The sequence below is a fragment of the Pseudopodoces humilis genome, chromosome 3 (assembly GCF_049639895.1).
Source record: "Pseudopodoces humilis isolate 2021_Gansu_Grassland_sample_001 chromosome 3, ASM4963989v1, whole genome shotgun sequence".
NCBI lineage: Eukaryota > Metazoa > Chordata > Aves > Passeriformes > Paridae > Pseudopodoces > Pseudopodoces humilis.
Window position 1 is genome coordinate 80005678 of NC_142202.1, and position 22401 is coordinate 80028078.

At 41.1% G+C, this 22401-nt stretch overlaps 1 protein-coding gene across 1 annotated transcript; it reads right to left on the minus strand.

The window, feature by feature from the left end:
• Positions 1–356: 356 nt before the first annotated feature.
• MRAP2 (melanocortin 2 receptor accessory protein 2) lies at positions 357–21887 on the minus strand. The gene is made up of 6 exons (XM_005518596.3): positions 21417–21887; positions 16493–16587; positions 15681–15829; positions 12333–12482; positions 7283–7382; positions 357–2946 (listed from the first exon to the last, which is right to left on the minus strand). Exons 4-6 carry the CDS (start codon positions 12457–12459, stop codon positions 2595–2597), a joined length of 579 nt encoding a protein of 192 aa, XP_005518653.3. The 5' UTR covers positions 12460–12482; positions 15681–15829; positions 16493–16587; positions 21417–21887; the 3' UTR covers positions 357–2594.
• Positions 21888–22401: the final 514 nt, after the last annotated feature.

Here is a 22401-nt window from a genome sequence, read left to right on the forward strand (position 1 = left end):
TCTGGTTCATGTTATTAGGCACCTTACATTTAGGCGTTATTGCCAGTATCCATACACAAAATCCTTCCTTTTTCTCCCCTAAGTAGTAGTTTATATACCCAGAGAAAAGCCATTGAGATTTAAGGTAGCAGAAGAAAAGCATAGGCTAACTTACAGGGAGTAGCAGCATCTTCTTTTTCTAAAACCCCATCTGCATTATTTTGAAACTTCTGAAACTTTTGAGATTTTTTTTTTCTCCACAAAGGGGTTCTGGAGTAGGGGAACAGACTGCCCAGGGAAGCAGTGGAGTCACCCACTCAAGAATGGGAAAAGTGTTGTGTTTTTTTTTTTTTTATAAAGCCATGTGGCACGGGGGAAGGTGATTTAGAGGAGGACTTGGCAATGCTGAGTTAATGGTTGGACTTTATGATCTTAAAGGTCTTTTTCCAGCCTAAATGATCTATGAAACATAGTTTTAAATGCCTTTAAAGTACCCTTCATTTCTCAGATGCAAAGGAGATGGATTTAACATAGATTTGCCCTTCCCTCAAGCAGCATTGCTGTTTTCAAGCACAGCAAAGAAAAAAATAAAAATAATAGCACAAAGAGTACTGAAGGCAGCTCACTCATCCAGAAATCAGCTATAAAAGCCCCATTTAGTACAAGTCCCACATGTTATTAAGAGCAATATTGAGCTTCAAGGTTTAAACATCAGAGAGCTAATAGTTATTGAGGTGCCTCAGCAGGAAGTAGATGCCATATTCAGAGACAGATTTCCCAAATTTAAGAAAAGTCACATCTACAGCCTTCATACTTATAGTTATGTAGTTCCTGTGAAAGAAGGCCTTTTCTGCACCTGAAATATTTTACTGGAGCTGTGCTCATTCATTTCAGTCTCCTCTGGGAACTATTTTCAGAAATAGCCTGCTAGTTATAAATAGTCTCTGCTTTGTTTTAAGTGTAATCCTGTTGCTTTAAACACCAGCAAGTCCTCAAGAATTACAATTGAAAATAGGAATTTAGTGTGTAAGTGGTGTGTAATGAGGGCATAAAAGATATTTCCTGCACTCTTCCTACACAGATTGTATTCTTTAAATGCTCAATCTTTTTTCTATTTGTAAGGTGAAGAAGGGATGAATTAATCAGCATTGACTGAAGAATGTATCAGCAAGTCTCTAACCTCAAACACAGATGTGTTTGATATAAAGCACAATAATTTCAAGAAAATCCAGTTAGGCACAGTGTCTGGAATTCACTCTTTTCATCTCAATTAAGAACTTTCTGCAGAGCATACTTGAAATCCAGCAAAGGGTTTGAACCTGATACCTCTGCATCTTACATGCTTGCTCTAAAACTATTTAATCATTAGTTACCATCCTTAGAAGACAACTGAAATACAATTTTAAATACTCTCAAAGTTTCAGAACTTAATTCCATCTCTAAAAAATAAAGGTTGAAACTATACCTATTCAAATCCTTACCAAATCTTTTACGGGGAGGACAGCTGGGGTTGCAACACTGTCCCAAATTGAGTACAAAAGATGGAGCAAGCACAGCTTAGCTATACTTGTGGAGTTGGTTCTCTCAGCTCCAAGCCTGCTAGCACTTTACTGGTCAATGAGTAAATTATCTTTTATAAAGGCAAAAAGCATAGGAAGGCTCAGCCTATTAGCAACACATAACACCAGCTTAACATATCACCACCACCACCATCTGCATGTAGTAACTTTATTGGCAAAAGAAAAATAGGTTTTTTTCTTATTTCCTGTGATTTAACTACTGAATCCTGTAATTACTGAACTGGAAGTTCATATCATCAATTAACAGGAAAAAAAAAAAAAGAATCAAATCACAGTTTGTGCTAGTGTGTAGAATACAAATTCTATGTCATCATGGGTCAACTGCTGAGGTGTCATTCTGATGTATAATTACAGGCACCAGTTTGCTTTTACTCAGCAGCAGGTCGTGATAGCATTTTGTAAACACTGTAACCAAACTATTTCATTTCCAAGGTATTCCCTCTGGCAGCTTTGTAAATTGGGTTTAACCTGCACCAAAAAGCAGTTAAGGGTCAGAAACTGAAGTTAGTCCCAAGCAGATACTTATTGTGCTGCTCAGCTTCAGGCATCCTTATTGGGAGTAGCAGAAACTACAGAACCCCCCCAGGGGCTGTTTATTCCTTTCTTCAGTCTTTGAGATTTGCACTTTTCTTGGCCAATGAATTTTCATAGACCTCCCAATGCCAGGCTCCAGCCTTCACAGTCCATGTAAATTATTATCTTTCAGAAGCTGGTCATAAGTAGTCATTTAAAAATTAAGAACAATACAAGAAAGAAACAAAAAATAAATAAAAAAGCAAAAATAATACTGAGCAGAAGTTTTAGATCACAGAAGGCATCAGAATAAAGCATTCAATGTCTTGCTTCTTGGCTAAACAGTTCTATCAGTACAGCCAGTCTTGCATACAATAAAAAGCACGTGTCTGAATTATCTTCTGTCAAAAGAGCAGGAGGCCAAGAAAGGCTTAAAACTGGACAATAATGGGAATGTTTACCTTAAAGTAAAATATTTTTTCAATAAAGCATCTGATGAGAAGATTGCATAACCAGTTTGCTTTATAAAATGATTGGTGGCTCCGAGATGAGGAGATCATCTTCACCTAGTGAAGAGTTCTGCTCAGTGTTCACAAAGTTAGGAATGTTAAATTTTGTAAGACAATGTAGGTCTTCCTCAAATGTTCCACTGCTTTTGGGAACCTCCTGGAAGTGAGTATTACTCTCCAGACTTGGACCTTTCTGACTCTCTTTTTCTTTGTTCATATGGTCGACTTCATTAATGCAGAAATGGAAAAGTGACTGGGATTCTTCAACCATTTGGTGAGAAAAGACCCTCTCAGACTCCAAAGATCTTCCAAAATCTGCCACAAAGCTGTTCATTCGAAATCTTTTTTCAGAAAGTTCTGCATTGCTATGGAGGAAAAAGAAAAATACATTAAACACAAAAGTAGAACTATTTGCATTCTTATCAATAAGTTTGGTTTCAGCAACCATTATGGTCAGGAGAAAAGGAAACCCTACAGTTAATCTACCACAGCCTTTTAAAGCCAGCACTATAATTTTAAGTCTTCATTTGTCATGATAATTTTCTGTGGGAGTAAGTTAAAGCCAGCACTCTTAAATGGCACTTCTAGTAATCAATACACTATAATAATCACCTCACTGAATGAGTTTATAAACACTCTTGATTTCAAGTAGTAACAATTGTTTTAAATGGCTTGTAAGAACAAAATGTTCTTGATAGACAGAATGTTTCTGAGGCAAAGGCATCTCTGCTCTCACTAAGGGCATTGAGTGCTTGTTTGTCCAGACATCAAACCATCTTTTCTGCTGACTTCAATCAATGACATTCAGATTTCCAAATTATGAGAGCTGGAACTAAAAGTTGCTTTAAATACTGGCAGTCTTAACAATCCAGGCAGCCCAGGAAGGATAATTTAACATGTTTTTTGGCAGTTTTTTCTATAAATCTTATCTCAAACCAGCACCAATCTACATGGGCTTGTGCAGGAGCCATTTGCAGCTGGGGGTGAGAAGAGCTAAGGCTAGGTAACAAATTTTACAGATTCATTCTTTGTCAGGCTGAATTTATATGCTATCATCACAAAATGCAAGTTATTTGCATTTGGAAGGCAGTAGAGGTATTCAGAGAATGAGCAATGAATGAATGAGTTTTCTCAGAATATGAATTTTGTTAAGAATTAATAAATCATACTGTTTACATCTGAAGATGCTGCAAATGGCGCTGGAGTCAGATAACCGGACATCTAAAGGTCCACTCAGCACTGAAGAATTTTTCAGTGTAATTTAATTTCCTCAAGCCTGCAGTAGGAAGTAAGTGCCTACAAGCTTTTGAAAGCCTCAGATGACACCTTCAGAAATCTACCCACTAAAATTTTCAAGTTCACAGGATACCTACCATTAGTCTTTCAGGCACAGTTAAAGATCCCTGCTTCTCAAAAGCTAATTCACTTCCATTACAGGATGGGAGAATTCTGTCCTCAGAAAATCGCTTCCACTAGCCTAGAAATCAAAGCAGTTCTCTAGTTTGGCAAAACTGTATTGGCTCACTCTGCATTTCAAAGTGAACCAGGCAGAAGAATAACATTTAAATTGATGTAAGACTGACCAGTAACTAAATAATAATCTACTGTAAACACATCAGGGGAATCAACAAATCAGCCTGGAATAATTCTGAACTGACAACTGATATGTATGTATTTACAATGCAGTAAAAAGCACCAGATTAAGTTTCATATATATTTTGGCAAATCCGTCCCAAGAGTTTCTAGGTTGTGGCACAGGCAATAGAGGTGGCAAATAAGCACAGAAGGAAGGACAAGCACTGTAAGCCAAGGAAGAAATGACTGCAGAAGAAAGTTTAAAATGCATCCACTACAAGAGTAGAATTACTCCATAGATGTGGAAAGTGCTTCATAAACCAGTGAACTATGGAGGAACAAAGGCTGACCATGCAGAGGGGTACACAAGACTGGCAATGGCAATCTAATCTTAATGGAAGAACAGAAGATGCAAATAAATTTTACAATGACCCAGAATGTTGAGGATATATGATGAAGCATACACATGATATAATATACGGTGATATTTTTGGATTTTGAAATTCACAAACACCACCTTTGTATTTCAGAGAGGAATTTTATTGCATTTTTTAAAAATTAGAAATTTGCATAGTCTTGCTCGTTACAATCTTCAAGAATTCCTCAGCAGGTATCTTTTTGGAACACTCAGGAAAAGCAGCCTCAAAAATCCCAGGTTTATTTAACCAAGATCAACTGATTTCTTAAAAAAAAACAGTGATCTAACATTTACTGCTTTATCAGCCAATATTTTGCATAGATAGGTTGCACGATCTCTTGCATTTGTTGCACAAATGTGCTCTTAAGGACATTTTTAAATGCGGAAACAAATATGGCATGCTTTCCACTCCTGAGTTGATGAATGAGAGCGTTTTTTGGAAATTCAGATATTGCCAACAAATTTTTTTTTTCAGTTGCACAAGCTAATGTTCCACACACAGTTATATATGCAAGCAAACAAAAGAGAAATGCAACAGACATAATTTCCATAACTGATTAAATTTCTGCCAGTCCCCATCCCTATCCTGTCCATTCTGGTCTGAGAATGTACCTAATTCTGAACATCTTGTGTAATTTTGAAAAGTACAAGCTATCAGGCCCCTTTATATTGAGCCAAGCATACTACTAGAAAAAAAAAGAAAAAATCAGAGTATTCTACTTTGGATCCATCCATCTGAGCCCAGATCCACTTAATCTCTCACATTAATGGTACTCTGAAGAACAGCCAAATAGCCTTACTGAAGTCAGAGACTTCAGAGACTTCATCCATCAATCAAGCTGGCTTTCTCCCAGGACCAAGGAATCCCGTTAACATCTATTTCTAAAGGAGGGCTCAAGGCAGCCCACTAATGAAATGCCAATTCATGAAGAGTCCAGTCAGGTATAAAATAGAAAACGCAGACAAACTGAAACCAGTCTGCTCTGGTTTTACAGGTAGCTGTTCTCCAGTTTTTATATACAAGTATCAAAAATGGAAGAACATAACTGTAACCCCCGCCCTTAGCATATTTCCAGAGGATCCAGGTTCAGTACCATGCACATTTCATACCAAATATCAAAAAAACAGTGCTCAAATTTGTTAAAGATGCCAACTAGCACACATAGCAAGTGGGCAAGCACTCAGGCACACAGCTCTCAAAGCTGCAAAAAGATCTATAATAAATACAGAAAGGAATAATTGGTCTCACTCCAGCAGCTGAAGAAAAATTGTATTAAAGTGTAGAACAGAAGGGACTTCTGGAAGTCTCAAGCCTAATGATGAAGACAAAAGCAAGTCTGAATTCTGACCACATTATCTGGATGTAGAAGCTGACCAAAGGTGGACATTCCACAAACTCTCTAGGACACTGTTCTGAGATGACAGATGACTGAAAAAAGCAGAAGAAAGTGGGAGATATCAAGGAGGCCTCTACTACCTGGAAGTAAATTTTTACACGTGTAAAAATTTTTGACAAATATCCGTATTAAATTCTCTCTATATTGGTATTTTTGACTTCATCACTTTTCCCTCTTAAATAATCCACATGAGATCCAGACTCATGCTTAGCTAATAAATAATATCGTTAGGAAAAAGAGACAGCACATGAACAATTACAGGGATTTTAAATCTATTTGGGGGCAATATCTGGCTACTTCATAACAGTCTGTAGAGGAAACAAAAATACCAGCAGGTCAGTTCTGGTAAGCTGGATTTTTCTGCCTGTTTTCTTCTTGCAGGAGCAAAATTTTAGGACTCCAGGGGAAGCTCAGGATGTACACCTGCCCTCTCTAATATGGCTTTGTCGCTCAAGATATGCTATCACATGGAGTTCCAGAGCCAGTTTACATGTGATTAAATAGCAAAGGGGCTCCAGGAGGCATAGACAGGCTGCTTTAGGAAGTGATAAGCACAAGGAATTGCCTTTTACAATCAGCTTCTCATCATTGCTATCTGCCTGCAAGAAATCGCATGCTCCAGAGAGGCTTTTTATTTCCACTTTATGGCACACAAACCTGAGAGGAGAAGTGGGCTCAAACTTTCTCAGAGGAAGGGACACTTACAGCCTGCATCCTGTGCAAATGCAGATAAACCACTGGGGCAAGGCATGGTCTGCACATACTTATCAGCTAGAAGGAATTAAAGATAGAGGACTTTCAAGGGACCCTGGCTTTAAAGAAATATTGAGCTGATCTCTACTTCAGCATCTATTGCAATTTCTCAGCAGAACCAAAGACACTCTCAGATCTCAGGGTTTAAGGGAAGATTTTGCAAATACTACCCATATCTGTCTTTGGGCTTGAACACACAAACATTTGGAAACCAGCCAGCCTACAGCTTCCTTAATTCACCATCTGCACTGCATCTTATTTGTATTTACTCTGTTGATATTCACAGAATCACTCCATGAAAACTTGAGCCTACTTAGAACCATCCCACCTGTTTGCAAAACAGTAATCAAAGGCACCTGTTTGGCAGCCTACCCAAAACATCCTTTTAGAATGAAAACACTAAAATTACTTGAACTGAAGACAGACTGCACTGTTTCATAAGAACAGACTAGAATAAAATGGTACAGTGTCAGCACTGTCACTGTTTGTTTGGGGGCTGCAAGAGCCCAGGTGTGCCACTTAGCAGGCTGGATTTGTCATTCCCATTTTCAGACTCACTCTTGATGTGGTGCTCCTGTCTTCGTCAGCAGGGTCAGGACAAAAAACATGAAGATGACAAAAACTGCAAGACCAACCCAAAATCCAATCACAATGGAATCTGGTGGGGAAAAAAAAGAGGAAACAAGATGATCAATATTTTACTTGCACTTGCAAAAAGTTGCCTTCCACGTGCAGCATGAGTGCAAACCCAAAACAACTCTAAGTTTATCCCTGCTCTTTGTCACCCAGAAATAAAATCAAATTTATCTATTTTTAAACAGAAACCTGACATTGAAAATCTCATTTTGAGACCAAATTTTACTGTTATCTAGAAAAACCAGACAGTAGATAACAGAGGGAAGACAATTCTCTTGGTTAGTAAACTAAGAGGAGGTCCCTATGTGATGCCAGGCCCATTTTCAAGCATTGCTTTGGAACTTCAATGCTAGAACTAGGAAGAGAGGATTATTTGATTTTCCTCAAAATCCTCTGTCTTTGTAGAACTGAACTCCTGCTATTTAAAGTTATTTCTGCTCCAGACCATTAAGTTTCTGGATTTAAATGTACTTCTTTGACAAAATATGTTTAGGAAGACCTTTCAGTGGCAAGACAAAGGGTTGTGCATGAAACAGAGCCACAGATAAAAATCTTTGCTACTTCAATAAATACCACTAACCAAGAGATACAAGATTTTTTTGAGTAATTTTCAATTTGGGTTTCCAACTTAAGTACAGCAACACAGTGTCAGAGGAGCACAGCAGATTTAGACAAAAAAGTCAAACCACCAGTTAATCAATAGGAAAACACCAGTGCAGTAGCCAAATATAGCAGTCATTGGGAAGAGTGTGGCTTTTTGCCTGTGTGCATAAACTGTATCTACTGTTCCCACTGATAGCAAATAGACTGTAGACAATTGGCAAGTACTACTAAAAGCAAATCTATGTCCACTTGCAACTTCAAGGTGGATGCACAGTTGCTCCTGAGGGAAGTTCAAAGTTTCCAGGAACTTGATTTAGAGAGGTTCAAGTGGGACAAACATATTTCCAGACAAATATCAACTGATTAGCATGGCCCAAAGTCACAGAGCACCAACATTCGATATCACCAGGGACCCATCAGCACCCAGGTATTTTTTCACCTGTCATTTCAATTAGTTATTCTTTGCTTATGCAAGCATTCAAAACTTCCACTGTAGAAGTTCACAACATGAACATACAAACATGCAAGAGGGAAGGCTTGGTCAGGACAGGAATCCTTTCTACCCTTACCTCTCATTACACAGCCACTACCAAACCTCACAGATCCTCCCTCACTGGCTGTAATGTCTGAGCCAGTGCACCAGGCACAGCACAGAACTGTTGAATTTCCTACAGGACTCACTGAAGACACTGAAAAAACAAGGAATCAGCTATCCTACCTTGTGCTTGACTCCAGCTGTTAATCATGCTCCCAATGGGAAATATCTTCCACACTAAAAGGCAGATGTGGGAACTGGAAATCAACTCAAACCATTCTCTCTTTCCCTGCAAAGTCAAAAATGCCTGCTGCAACTGGAGATTTTGTCCCTGAGAAAATACTTTATCACAATGAAGTCCCTCCTTAATCCCTTTCTCAGGAAAGCTAAGGAGGTTTAGTTTCCAGTCTCCCACTGAAATATTTATTCCATCTCTCCTATGCTGTATCTTCCCCTCTCAATACCTTGTGTAAAATAATTGGAATGTGGTTTGAGTATAGGTCTCTGTGATGGAGGGGGAAGAGATTTTAATATCCCTTTCTGCTTAAAGCATTCTGCCATGAGTTTATTTCTGTAATTCTATATATTACATGCACTAAGTTACTTTCAGAATCGCTCTGTAAGCACAGCCTGTACTCACTGGTTAAAGATATACCTAATGGTCAACTTTCCTAATATAAAATAGCTCATCCTGCTGGACTTTGTAGTACATGCAGATTTCATCTAAAAAAAAATACTCCCTTTAAAAAATTTACTACTTAAACATTTACAGCTATTAGTACCTTCCAGTGAGACATGCTTGGATGGTATGCAGCTGCATTAGCAACCAGAAGGTAAAATCCAATCAAGATAACTAAAATACATGCACATAGGTTATATCATTCAAGCTGAAAAACTTAACTAAAAGGAAAAAAAAAAGAAAAAAATAAAAAGAAAAAAAAAAGAAAAAAAAAAGGAAAAAAAGAAAATCAAGGCTCTGATAAACTACTGCTCCCCACAAAAATCACACTGCCTATTGTGTCCTGAATAACAAGCCTGTTTTGTGGTTGGTTTGGTGTCCCTGCTCCCAACAGAATTCCAAAGTTTACCAAGCCTAGTGCTGCATCTTCCTTGCTTTATTGTGCCTGACACACTTCCAACCCTCTGCTGTATAAATTACATTGTTTGAATTTACTTAAAATTCAAGCAGGTGTCCTGAGTTCTCTTCAATATTTCATTTAGGTCTCACTCACTTAAGTGGAAATTATTCAAACCTGCTAAATTCTAAACAATTATTCAAAATTGACCCAACTTTTGTTCAAAAAATATGGTACGAAGGACACTTACATTGCCCAAAGTTACAAATAAACAATTATGGGATACTTTAACATTTTCAAGTGCAGTTTCAGCCTTCCTTTTCTTCACAATACAGACTCATCCTGGCAGCAGTTCCAGCTCCTCTGATCATTCCTATTTTGCCTCTCACTAACATAACTGAGGCTTCCTCATTTTCAAAGGCACAAAAAGTGATTTTTTTTTTCTTACCTCTGCCAGTCATGAGTCTCTCCTGGCTATCTTTGTCTATATACTTTCTGAATCTTTAATGTAAAAAATATCTGGTCTCTGTTTTTCCAGATTTCTTGATTTCTAGTTCCTGTCTTCACTTCTCCAGCAGAACATACTTTTTGGGGTTTTTTTCTTCTTCTTTTGCACTCATATATTTGAAACATCATTGTGGCATCTTTTTTGTTTGCTTGTTCAAAGAAAAGTATTTTTGTGTAGTAGATTATTTTATCATACCTTTTTCTCACGGGTCACTTTGAATAATATTTTTTCTGCTTTCAGAAAACAGGCTTCTGAATTCCTTTATATTTAAATCAAATTGCCTAAACTGGAGTCCATTCCCTGTTGAGCTCTCCAACATAAGTTACAGGCATTCATTGACACCTTTTCTTTGTAGGTATTCAAGGTGTCCCTCCTCATACAACCCCTGTTTAATCTCCTCTCCTTCTCCCCAGTTTAGGATTTCAGAGACATTCATGTCTGATCACACTGCCTCCACATTTCACAATGATGTCAGCTCAGCTAGCAATAGCTGGAACAAGAACACATCCATACACATCAAAGACTATTCCTTTAGTAGATTAAACTCTGCCTTCTGGGGAATGCATGCAATAAAAGTGAAGGAAACAGAGCCAACTCCAATCTATCGCTTTAAACAAAGAAACAAACAAAAACTAAAGAAAATCCACCATAACCAGAAGGTACATCCTAGATCTCTGATTCAAGTACTACCAATGACATCTTTCATTAAGCTCCACCTGAAAAGCAGTTGTTACTTCTATCCAGTTCTCTAAGAGCTGTCCAGGACCTTCTGCTCTAAGAACAGCACAGCCAGACAGGGAAGCTCAGCTGCCATGCTCATTATTTTGATGGCAATCCAAGACCTTCTTGTGCCTTCTGCAATCCAGAGGCAGCTGTCATTTATACCTCTTTGCCCCATCATGCTGTTTGAGACACTGAGCTGAAAAGAAGATGCGTACATAACATTTCAGCTGATCTTTGCAACCAGTAATCTTTGTAATCAGGTTTAACCTCTGAGTGGAAGAATGGAAGACAAATTAAAAACAAGATGAAAGCTAGCCCACATTTTTCAAGTACCTGTCATTTGTAAAAATACAGGCAGTAATCAGCAGACTTCTTTGGAGGGGAAAAAGAAAAGTAAATTCTACTCTAACTTTTTTTTCAGAAGTGTTAGTAATTTCAGCAAGTTTTTTCTGTCCCTTCCAGAGCCTTCCCAAAACCTTCTGACTGTGTAGAGGCAAGGGAGATCAGCCTTCCTGGGCTGCCGTTTGCCAGTACAGGTACTACTTTTTCCCAGTCAGAATGCTCATCGTGACAAATTAGACAGAAAATATGTGATTCATCCTGAATCAGTGCTCCAGCACTGGAGAGGGACACTTCCCAAAACTTTAAAGTCTGGGGATCAAACCCCTTCACAGTGTACCTAGCTCAGAAACAGGATGGGTTTTTCTCTTCTGCAAAGTGTTTGCAGAATTACTCAGTTATCATCAGGTAATTTAGTTGGTTTCTGTTACTTTTTTCCCCCTCTTTTACTGTTTGTCCTTCACAATCATCTCCTCTAAAAGGAAAGTTCATCAAATCCACTGTCTAGTTTTTAGAAAAACACTGGTCCAGCTGTACTAGCTTGTCCTAGTTATATTTTCTCCCAATTCCCATCCACATTTTTCATATTTCTGGTACCTATCCTATATTTTTTGCTTCTAATGTAAGAAACTCCAGTAATAACAGAAAATTTGATTTAGCACTCCTCCTATGAAGAAAGTACTAATAGCAAGTTTGTTCAGAAGGAGAAAATTATTCTCTTATTTTCAACCTTTTAAAAACCTAAAATTTATTTTCTATCAGGAAAACCAAACACAGGTAATGCAGGTAAGGCTCCCCACCACTGCCTTTTTTACCATTAATAGAAGCAAATACAAACAAATAGAACCAAAACAAAGAAACACTTATCTTAACAAGAAGTCAGCAGAAGCAGCAGTCTATCTGTATTTGTTGCTAACTTTTCCAGACAGTCAGATTCCTCAGTATTGACAAATTTCTACCACAGCAAATAAATCCATGGTTGTCACATGAACAAGGAAAAAGTCAGCAAAAGGATACAGAATAATAGGCAATAATGATGATCTAATAAATAGAGGCATATTGCTAATTGCAGAGAAGGCACTGGAAGGCATTGGAAGGGTTTTTGTACAATGTCCAGTCACAAGTGAAGAATAGGAACACGCAGACAGGAAGCTCAGCTGCAAGGATGTATGTCTCTACTGAACTTACACTTATGAGCCTTCAGGCCTTCAAATGACACTGGTCCATACTCATAGTACTCGTAGTCCCAGGTGTAATCAGAGTTAGACAGGGCCTGCTGGGAGGTTCTGTTAGAGACCAGCCTCAGGGCAGACATCTCGCACCTCAGCAAGCACAGACCTGTGGATATGAAATGTGTTAATGGAGGCTACACCTAGCACAGCTTTCGGGTTTTTGTTCTCACTCATCTCTTGGATCACTTCCTCATCACTGTTCCCAAGAGCAGGCACTGCCTCACCAGACAGCCTATCTGATCCCCTCCCACTCCTTCCCCTAATTATAGACACAGGGCCCAGTGAAAGGCAACCAAGGGGTTTAGGGAGCTGAAGCACAGGAGGCACGAGAGCCTCGGGGTTTGCTCAGCCTGCAGAAGAGACAGCTCCAGGGAGAGAGACCTCAGTGCTGTCTACACTTAGAGGGTGCAGAGATGCTGCTGCCAGGCTCTTCTCAGAGGTGAACAGTAAGAGGACAAGAAGCAATGGACAAAAATTGGGAAATGGGAAATTCATATTAGATACAAGGAAAAATTTACCTGATCTAGTTAAACATGCTTTGAGTAGGAGGTTGGACCAGATGACCACCAGGGGTCCCTTCCAACCTAAATTTCTCTATGCTGATAAACAGGCTCAATATGCCACTATAAAGGAAAATAAAGCAGGAGTCACTTCCCTCACAGATTAACAAAAATTGCAAGGCAACACTTGAGCGTCATGAAATAGTCTTGATTGATATCTCTGTCATTTCCACCATTCTGTACTAGAGCCTTGCATTTTAGAGAGTAATTTTTTCTCAGAATATGAGACAGTTTTATGCGCACCAAAAGAAAGCACATTTCTGCACAAAACATCTGCTGCAGTAGCTAGAATCAGGAAATCCAAATTGAAACATATTAAAAAATATGCTTGTGAAAGCAAGATGAGCTTTGGGTAATTTTGAATTCAATTAAAACCCAGCAGGATTGACTAAAGCTTCAAGTACTAGGAGGGCCACACAAAAAGAACAAAAAATAAGAAATACTTTCACTCAGTGAATATGAACAGCATTTCAAATTTGCAAAATAGTTTTCTGCAGCTATTCTACCATGACCAAATGCTGGCAGCAATGCCTCAAAGCAATTTTAAATAAGCAGGATGCCTGAAAAAGTAAACTTCACTTCAACTTAAATATAACGTTCAGAAATTTAAACACATACCAAAAAACTTGACTGGCAAGTTATAAATATTTTAAAACAATAAATGGATCTATTCTTCAACCCAAACCAATTTAGTTTTCAGAATGAGCAACCTGGCAGCAGGAAAGGTGAAGGGGTGGGCTGAGAAGTGACCAACTCCATTCTTGGATCAGGGTAAGAAGCTTCACATTACCCTCACCCTCCCCTTAGCTACTCAGAAAGCCTCCAGAATTAATAAATAACCTGAAGCACAGAGGAGAAGGAAAAAAACATGGATATTGTAGACAACCCAGTTCATGGCTGAGAATGTTTCCCATCTTGTACTTCCAACCCTTTCAGAATGGAGAGAGAAAGAGGTAAGTCTAACTAAATGTGCCTGTGTTGGCAGTAAAGATCCTCCTTGACTTTTCCATTTCCTCAAATTAAAGACAGAATGTCTGATTAAGCTTTAGACAGAAGTTTTCTTGTTTTAATTAACTAAAGCAACTGCTGCTTTGGGAGAAGGAAGTGACACAGAGAAAACCCTAGGATCCCTGTGCTAATTTGCTTCCATCTCAGCTCTGTCAGTTGTTTATTACAAGACTTTATTTTGTGACGGTGCTCCAGGAGACTACACAGGGCTCACAACATCTTTTTTCCCCTTCTCCTCAATGTTTTGTTGATGACATGTCTCTTGACAACATTGATTAGTCCTGTTTAAAGGCTATTTTGCTTTTTTATCACTTTCCAGAGAAGCCTTTCATTTAAATATTCCTCACATGGCATCACTAATGGCCACTGTCACCTCCTTCCTTTTAGTCTTGCGAAAAGAGCTGAAATCCACTTGCAGCAAACTTCAGAACGGAGTATTGGAGCAATCTGAAAAACGCTGTTTCTTCCACCTCAAGTGCTTCTTCCCACCTCAAAGCAGTTGGGATTCATTGGGCTGCATGTAGAGCTCTCTCCCAGTCTAGTCACTAGTGTCCATTTAGGATTTACAGGGAGCACAGCCACTTCCAGGACACAAAGCATCTGTCCCAGTATAGCATTAGGTTGGGATTAGAAGCTCCAGCCTTTCACCACTGGCTGCATGCATGTGGAGACTTGCTTCCACTGCAGACAAGCCACTATCAGAGGGAGAGGTGCTAATGAAAAGGTGAGTCACCAGCTCTCTGGCTAATCTGTGCTTTGAAGCATATAAATATGCTGCTAAATCAACCAGTAGGGCTAAGCATAAGCACTGTTCCAAACCAACTTCCAGCTCAGTTGTAAGCTTTTTCTGTCCAAATACCTCCAAAAACTCGGCCTCAAACATGCAAAAACCTTTTATTTTCCTTAAAAAGCCAGTCTAACATGGTGGTACAAGGACCAGCACAGTGAAAGAAGTGACTATTTAGACCTTACACCTCCTGAGGAAGAGCAAAGCCGGCTGAGCTGGCACAGTAGCACCTGTCAGGTGCACTTGCCTGGCTGCAGCAGGTGATGCAGGGATTCAGGTAAGAGGTAAGCGTTTCCAAGAAGGAACTCCTCCAGAAGATGCTCTTAAACACTCTTTCTGAGAGCTACGATTCATCCCACAGCTCTGAAGCTTCACAGGGATCTCCTATAATTGACTTTGCTGAGGTTTTTTTCTGGAAGGTACAGGAGTCTTTTGAGGCAAACATGAAAGCCCCTCTATTGATTTTGATGTGTATGGATGCAGACAGGCTTCCCTCACTCTGGCTCTCTTCTTCCAGGAGCAAGTAAGTCAAGAACAAAAAGCTTCACTTTGATTATTCAAGAAACCCCAAAGCAGGACTCTGTTTTGAAATTTAGGGAGGCTGGTATCCTGGAAACTAGAAAGGGCAAGTGCTCAGGGCTTTCTTCTGGAGCATTGAGCTGCTCTTTGAAGATAAAGTAGGTGTTCCCCATGGAGACCCAACTGCAACTCTTGGAGTTGAACTATGCCTTCATGAGAGAACTTGTTTGTAACCTGTGTGAAATTTGTAAGGTCTCAGCTGGCCTGGCAGCTTCCAGTGGCACCTGAGCAAGCTAGTGTGGCTGTTGGGCTATGTTTGCATCAAACCCATGCTCTTGAACAGCAGCAGGCTATCAAATGCTCTGCAGCTGGACTATTTTCTCCAATCTGGACATCACTGATACATTACATGAGGCTCTCAGCCACCTACCTTTCAAAATGAAAGCAAAACTGAACACACACCACGTCTGCAACACAACTTCATGGCTTACACCACCACTGAGACCACAAAGGCATATCTGGTTTTGTGAATGTCTGAAACTCTCCTTGTAACCAGAAACAACTACCTCCAAAGCTGACCTGTATGCAGAAAAAGAAAATCATGTGGATTATTCATGTATTGTTTGTTTCTGGAGCAAGAGAAACTGCCAGGATGGTAGACACAAGCAGCATGGTGAATTTTCAGTCACAAACTACATATATTTTCCAAACACTTCTATTCTGCTTAGTGACACAGAATCTAAGCAATCAGTGGTTTTCAAAAGAACAAACCAAAGTCTGCTTGCAAACTCTGAAGATCCCAAGACCCAGACAAGGGCAAAAAAGAAAGAACATTGCAAACTGTGAGGAGTCCAAGCCTGAGAAAGCTTAGTAGTACACCCTGTTGCATCAGCTCCATCAGCTAGGCAGCACAGTTAACCCAGAAATTGTTGGCTATGGGAAGTTAAAAACTCAGGCTGTTCCCATATCTTCTACATTCCCATACCAGCACCAATATTCTGCATGAGGGAAAAGGGAGTCAGCCACCCCCACATTCCTCTTTACTCCATCCCAAAGACTAGGAGGTGAAGTCAGAGAAAAAAATCAAATGAAAGAAACAAGCACAAACTTATTTACACTGCTGCACTGCATCAGCTGAAAAGCAATACAGACCCCATCTTTCTGCAACCCTACCACGTGGCCTGGAACAAGCTGTGCCACTCCCAAGCGCACAGACAGGAAAGTCTGCAGGAAATACTTCACCTAAGAGTCCTTGTTTCTTGCTAATTGTCAGTACCCTAGGTGAGCAGGGTTTGAGTTCAAATTTGTGGTCTTTTCAGGGGAATGCCCAATCCCACCTGCAATAAAAGAGAGGAAAGCAAGCAATAAAAATGAAAAAGAGAGGGACAGAGGGAGGGACAGAGGGAGGGACAGAGGGAGGGACAGAGGGAGGGACAGAGGGAGGGACAGAGGGAGGGACAGAGGGAGGGACAGAGGGAGGGACAGAGGGAGGGACAGAGGGAGGGACAGAGGGAGAGGGTGGGAGAGAGGGAGGGAGAGAGAAAGAGGGAAAGATCTGAAAACTGACTTTACAATTGAAAATCAATCATGAGTGCCAACTCTGATATGTAGGTCTTTTCTTGGAGAGAAAAGAAAGCACCATGTTAACCGTGGTTATGTTTGCTACTGATGTTCACAAACAGCTATGTCTGAGCCGTTGCACTAAAGTAACAAGAGTAATGTTGGATCCATCACAAAAGGAGTTTATAACAACGGAAAGGAAAAAAGCTGGTTTAGTCACTGCTTAAACTGTAAATGAAGGATGAGAGGTTACAGTTACAGACATCTTTGCCTCATACCACCACATTACACATCATAGGACATGAATTTTACTATCCTTATAACTGTGCAATGTGAACTCTAACAACAAACTTCTTACACACCCCACACAAACTCCACACTACTATATACAATTTGCATGCTAACTGTATAGCTACTGTTTGTACCTAGTTAAAAAGTGATGAGATTATGACTTTAAAGTGAAATTTAATAAAGGCTAAAAGGATTTGCCTACTATTTTCCTATAGAAAATAACAGTATAAGCAAACAATAATGCCCACTTAGCAGTCCAACTCAGCAGGTGCCACCTGGAAGCTAAGGCAGAAATTAATATAAAATCATACCATACTATGAGTTCACTGACAACTCTATGATTCTAAAAATAAATAAAGCAAATATTACATAAGACCACTCATTAGCCTTGTCTGAGAAGGTAGATGAATTATACCTAGCATGGTATCACAGAATGTCTGCATTCCTCTTAAGAAGTTTCAGGCCTGCACTGACAGTAAAGGGACATGGAACTGTTAGTGGGGACTTGCTCCCAAAGCACACTGAAGCTTAGCTTAACTCCAGTACCAAAAGCTTTGGATTACAGCCAGAACATACAGTCTTAAGAGACAGTATTTTCTAAATGTAATAAAGATCAGCCATAATTCCATTTATTTCCTGCATCTAGGACAGGATTACACAATCAGTGCTGAGCCTGTTATCCTCTCCCCCCTAAAAGCCAGCCTCCTCTTAGATGTGTGGGTATGGCAGCTGCAAACCCAAGTTCCCTCATGACCAACCAGACTGGAGGAAGCCCTACCAGTAAGCATTAAAACACTGAGACTTTTTTAGTCCTATAATGTTATGAATGCTGACATCAGTGGTATATATATATATATATATATATTCAACACTTCCCAAAAGAAAGGCTACCTTTCCCTCAGTTATTTACCATATTGCTTTTTTTAATCTTTCTCACTACAATTTTTTAACCTCTCAGGCTGATTTGTTGTAGAAAACCCTTCAATGAAAGATCCCTGACATATCTACTAATGAGGTAAGATTAAACTGTAAATCAAGTTTTATTAAATGATTCTTTTTATTAGCTTTATTCTCACAGAAAGCTCAGTGCTGAGATGGGGGTGCTCTGAATTCCTTTCTAGCGCTGAAGTCTGTCAATCTTAAGTCAAGCCTTATTCTGAGCAGAGAGAAAGGAAAGCTCCCTCCATCCACTCTTACTGATCAGCACACTGCAGGTCAACTGGAATGGCTCCATCAGAATAGGACCTACCTGTGAGAGCAGCTTTTAAAATACCTCCCATTTGTGCTACCATGTAAGAATCTATTGAAAAAAAATCCAGCCTCCACAGAAGGGACAGAACAAACACTGCTACTTTTTGTAACTGAAGGATGGTATTCAATTTGAAAGCAAAAAAAACCTCTCTGAGAAACTGTTTCATTGCAGAGGGTTATCAAACTAGATTGACTCTAGCTGGCTAGTGTGCAAGTCATGAAGGAATATTGGAAGCAGGGCGCTCAGTGCAGCCAGAAAACCCAACCGTACCCAAGAACAAAGACACCCAGGTGTGCTTCAAACAACCCCACCTAATCCAACCATTTGTAACAGGGGCAAGGCTGAAGGAAGGAACCACCCTTGTGTGGTTGTTCCTGGGAAACTCAGGACTGATTCACAGCTAAAATTACCTGGGCTCCCCTGGTGACAGTGGCCTGGGCCCCAGAGAGGCACTGGGGCTGCACAGACAGCCGCACCAACCTGCAGCGTGCCAGGCTCCAGCTTTCATGCAGTGCTTGTAGGGTTGCACAGCCCAGAAAATGGATGAGTGTGTTCAGGCCTCATTTCATAGCTCTGTTTCAGCTTTGCATGTGTGAAATGTCACCACAAAGCTGAGGCTGACAAGTGGAGTGGAAGCCAGTGACAATTTCCCCTCTCCCATTACAAAATAATTCTCTAAAACTTCACACAGCGTTCCTCTGGTCTGGAGTACAAGCTACAGCACGCTTCCCATAGCACCTCTTCACTTCTCAATGTTCTCCCTGCAGAAATAGTTCTGTTCCCAGCCCCTGCTGAAGCCAGAGCAAGATAAACCAGCTGAGAGGGATGAAAATAAAACCCAAACAAAACAGGTATGATAAATCTATCAGAGCTACTCCCACACTCGGGTATCTCACAGCTGGGGTCTGACAGTGCTATGGTGGAATAGACTTCAGCTTGTGCTTTCACCCACACAGGGTCTGGAAGCCATAATCTCTCAGATGCAAAATATGAGCTTCTTCATTTAAATCACATATTACATTTCCTCAAGAAGTAACAAAACAAAATTATAGATATTTTCTTTGAAATTTCCAACCTATATGATACACCAAATATTTTCTTAACTTTTGGAGTTATTCTACAAATTAATGCAGAAATATTGTCTTTATTGGTTCAGTGACAATTTTAAGCACTCACTGAAATGGAGCTGTTCATACAAAGTCAGACAGGTCTGGGATTGTTTCAAACAAGACCCGGGGGATTTTTGCCCCCATCTTCAAATCTAAGTCTTCCCTCCAGCACTGCTGAAGAAGCAAACAATTTATTGTAGTGCCTCAAATACAAATTTCTCCTCAGGTAAATCAGACAGCTCACAGGCATGTGTCTGAATTTTCCCATTCTTAACCCTGCCATGTCTCTGTGTTATAAGTAAGTAACTAGATGCCAGGAAAACATCACTGAACCAGTACAACCACAGTCCATTGCAGTGAGTACACAGAATAAAGCCTTCATTAATTTGCAATAAGATTTGTAGTATAATTTTGCCAGTAATTGCTGCTATTATAGATTTAAAGACTTTAAATTTGATTTAAATTCTTGAACAAGCTGAAAGAGTATGATCTGTGCTTCACCTTTTCCATGACAAAGTGTAGATGGGTGACCAGGGAAAGAGTAGGCAGCAAATTACTTTGTGTACAGCTCTTAATATTCTGAGGCTTTTTCCTTAAAAAAAAAAAAATTAAAATTCTTGCAATAGCTTGATTTGATTGATACACATTTGGTTGTGATTGATACACCCAGATTATCTCATTATTTTTTACAAGAATGGAGCCAGGCTGTCCTCAGTCAATGGAGACCTGCCATTCCCCTGGCATTTTTCCAGGCATTTACTCCTGTGGTCAAAATTATCTTGACATTCTGATTAAGAACCTGAATAGAAAGCCACAAAGGGACAAGAAAAACAACCAGAATTGGGGACTATTACCTGATTATCTCTAAGTAGAAACCAAAACATCTGTTTGTTTCCACAGTAATTACGTAAATCTGCACCCCTGTGTGCACAGCCTCTGGGAAGTTCAAATGAGAGGAACAGACCAAAACAGGGAGACACTCCAAGATAGAGCAGTGGGCTGGGAAACACACCTGGAAATACAAGTGCCTCAGTGCTGTCTCTCCAACAAAGTCCAACCAGCCCTGCTGAGGCAGTTTGAGGCAGCACTGCCACTGCTGTCCCATTTCTCTATGAGCTACACCTGTCACAGAAGCTCCAAACTTGTGGTGTGTCTACACTTCCAGTCATTGTCCAGCTTTATGTGCCAAACAAGGTGATAAATATGACAGGATAAAAAGGCAAATGTCAGGGAACAGGGACTGCTCAGAGGGAAGTTTTGTGAGCTTGTCATTGAGGTGATTGTTTCCAGCAAAAAAAAGAATGGCAGATAGCTCAGGAGAGGGACCTGAACTTACACACCATTCACTGTCAACAGAGGCTGAGGCCAGAGGAAGAAACCACTGAGATGACCACTGTTAAAGACAGAGAGTGTCAAGGGAGAAGGAAGGGAGGGAAGGAGGGGGCAGGGAGAAAATATGAGAATCAACAGACTAAGGAAGATCACACGGAAAAAGGGAAGAAGGCAAAACAGAGCCGGAGAAGTAATCTAAGGCTGTATGGAGGAGAGATGTTCATCCCTTCAGTCTGAAATCACAAAGGAAGAGAGATGTTACCTGGAGAGGGAAAAAAAAAGCAAAAAAACACCACAACAAACACACAACAAACTTATCTGATGGTTTTTTTTTCTCCAACCTTTCTTTTATAAACTTTTCAGTTCAATTGTTACATTCATTCAAATGCTCAGCAGTCAGTGCGCTTTTTAGCTGTTCTGCTTTTGAATACAGAAGGAATCACTCCGTTACAAATTCACAAAGGAGAAACAAGCTTTTCTACAGCTGACATTCTACACATCACCCAAATGAACAATGCCACCTCCTGCATATTATTATTATAATTATTATTATTATTATTATTATTATTATTACTATTACTATTATTACAAATGAATGAAAAATTGGCAGAGCGCTTCAGACCTTAAGGCTTGCGGGGGCCGCCTGTTCCCAGTTCCGAGCCGCCTCGGCCACCTGTTAACCATAGGCTGAACTCCCGGCGCTCGGAGCTTCCCACGCCGCCCAGCCGGGAGCGCCCAGCCGGGAGCGCCCACCCCCGGGAGGGGACGGGAAGGGACGGACAGGGACACGGCGGGACAGGGCAGGACCGTCCCTTTCTCTCGTCCTCTCGCTCGCCCCCCGCCCCGCAGCGCCGGCCCCTCACCGCGCTTACCGCGCCGGGCACGTCCGCCCGGCCAGATCCCGGAGCGCCGCTTCGTCCCGGCCCAAAGGCGCAGCTCCCGCGGAACGCCCCGGCCCCGGCCAGGCGAGCCAGCGCTGCGGACGGGCTGGAGCGGACGGGAGGGATGGAGCGGGCAGGATGGAGCAGGCGGGATGCTGTGGGCTCGCTCCCCGGCAGAGCCAATGAATCAGCAGCGGGCGCGCTGCCCCGGCCCGCGCGGGCGGCCTGGAGCGGCCCCGTGACGCTCCCGCTCCAATGGGCAGCGCGGGCGGGAGCGGCCCTCAGGGCGGCTGCAGGTGCGGGCAGGGCGCGGAGCCGGCGGCGGCCGCGGCCGTACCAGGAGAGGGGAGCTCCAGGCGGAGCATCGGCTGGGAGCAATCCGTGCGTGTTGCACGCCGGGCTGGAGCTCACACATCCCGAGGGGAAACACCGATTTTGGAGGGAGAGGGATGGCCCGTCCCCTCTTGGGCGCTGAGGGCCCGGCGCGCTTGCCCGTGGGGAGTCTTTGTGGGTAGGACCTGGTGGGGAGCGGTGAAGGTTGTTAGAGGCGCTGCCTCAGCCGCCAGCAGGTGGAGGGCAGTGCCCTCAATCTACAGGGATTCAGTTGAGGTCTCTCAAACCATATCGCAGGATGGATCAGGTTGGAAGGGACCATAGTGAATCATGTGGTACAATCTCCCCGTTAAAGCTGGGTCATCCCGGAGCACATTGCACAGGATTGCATCC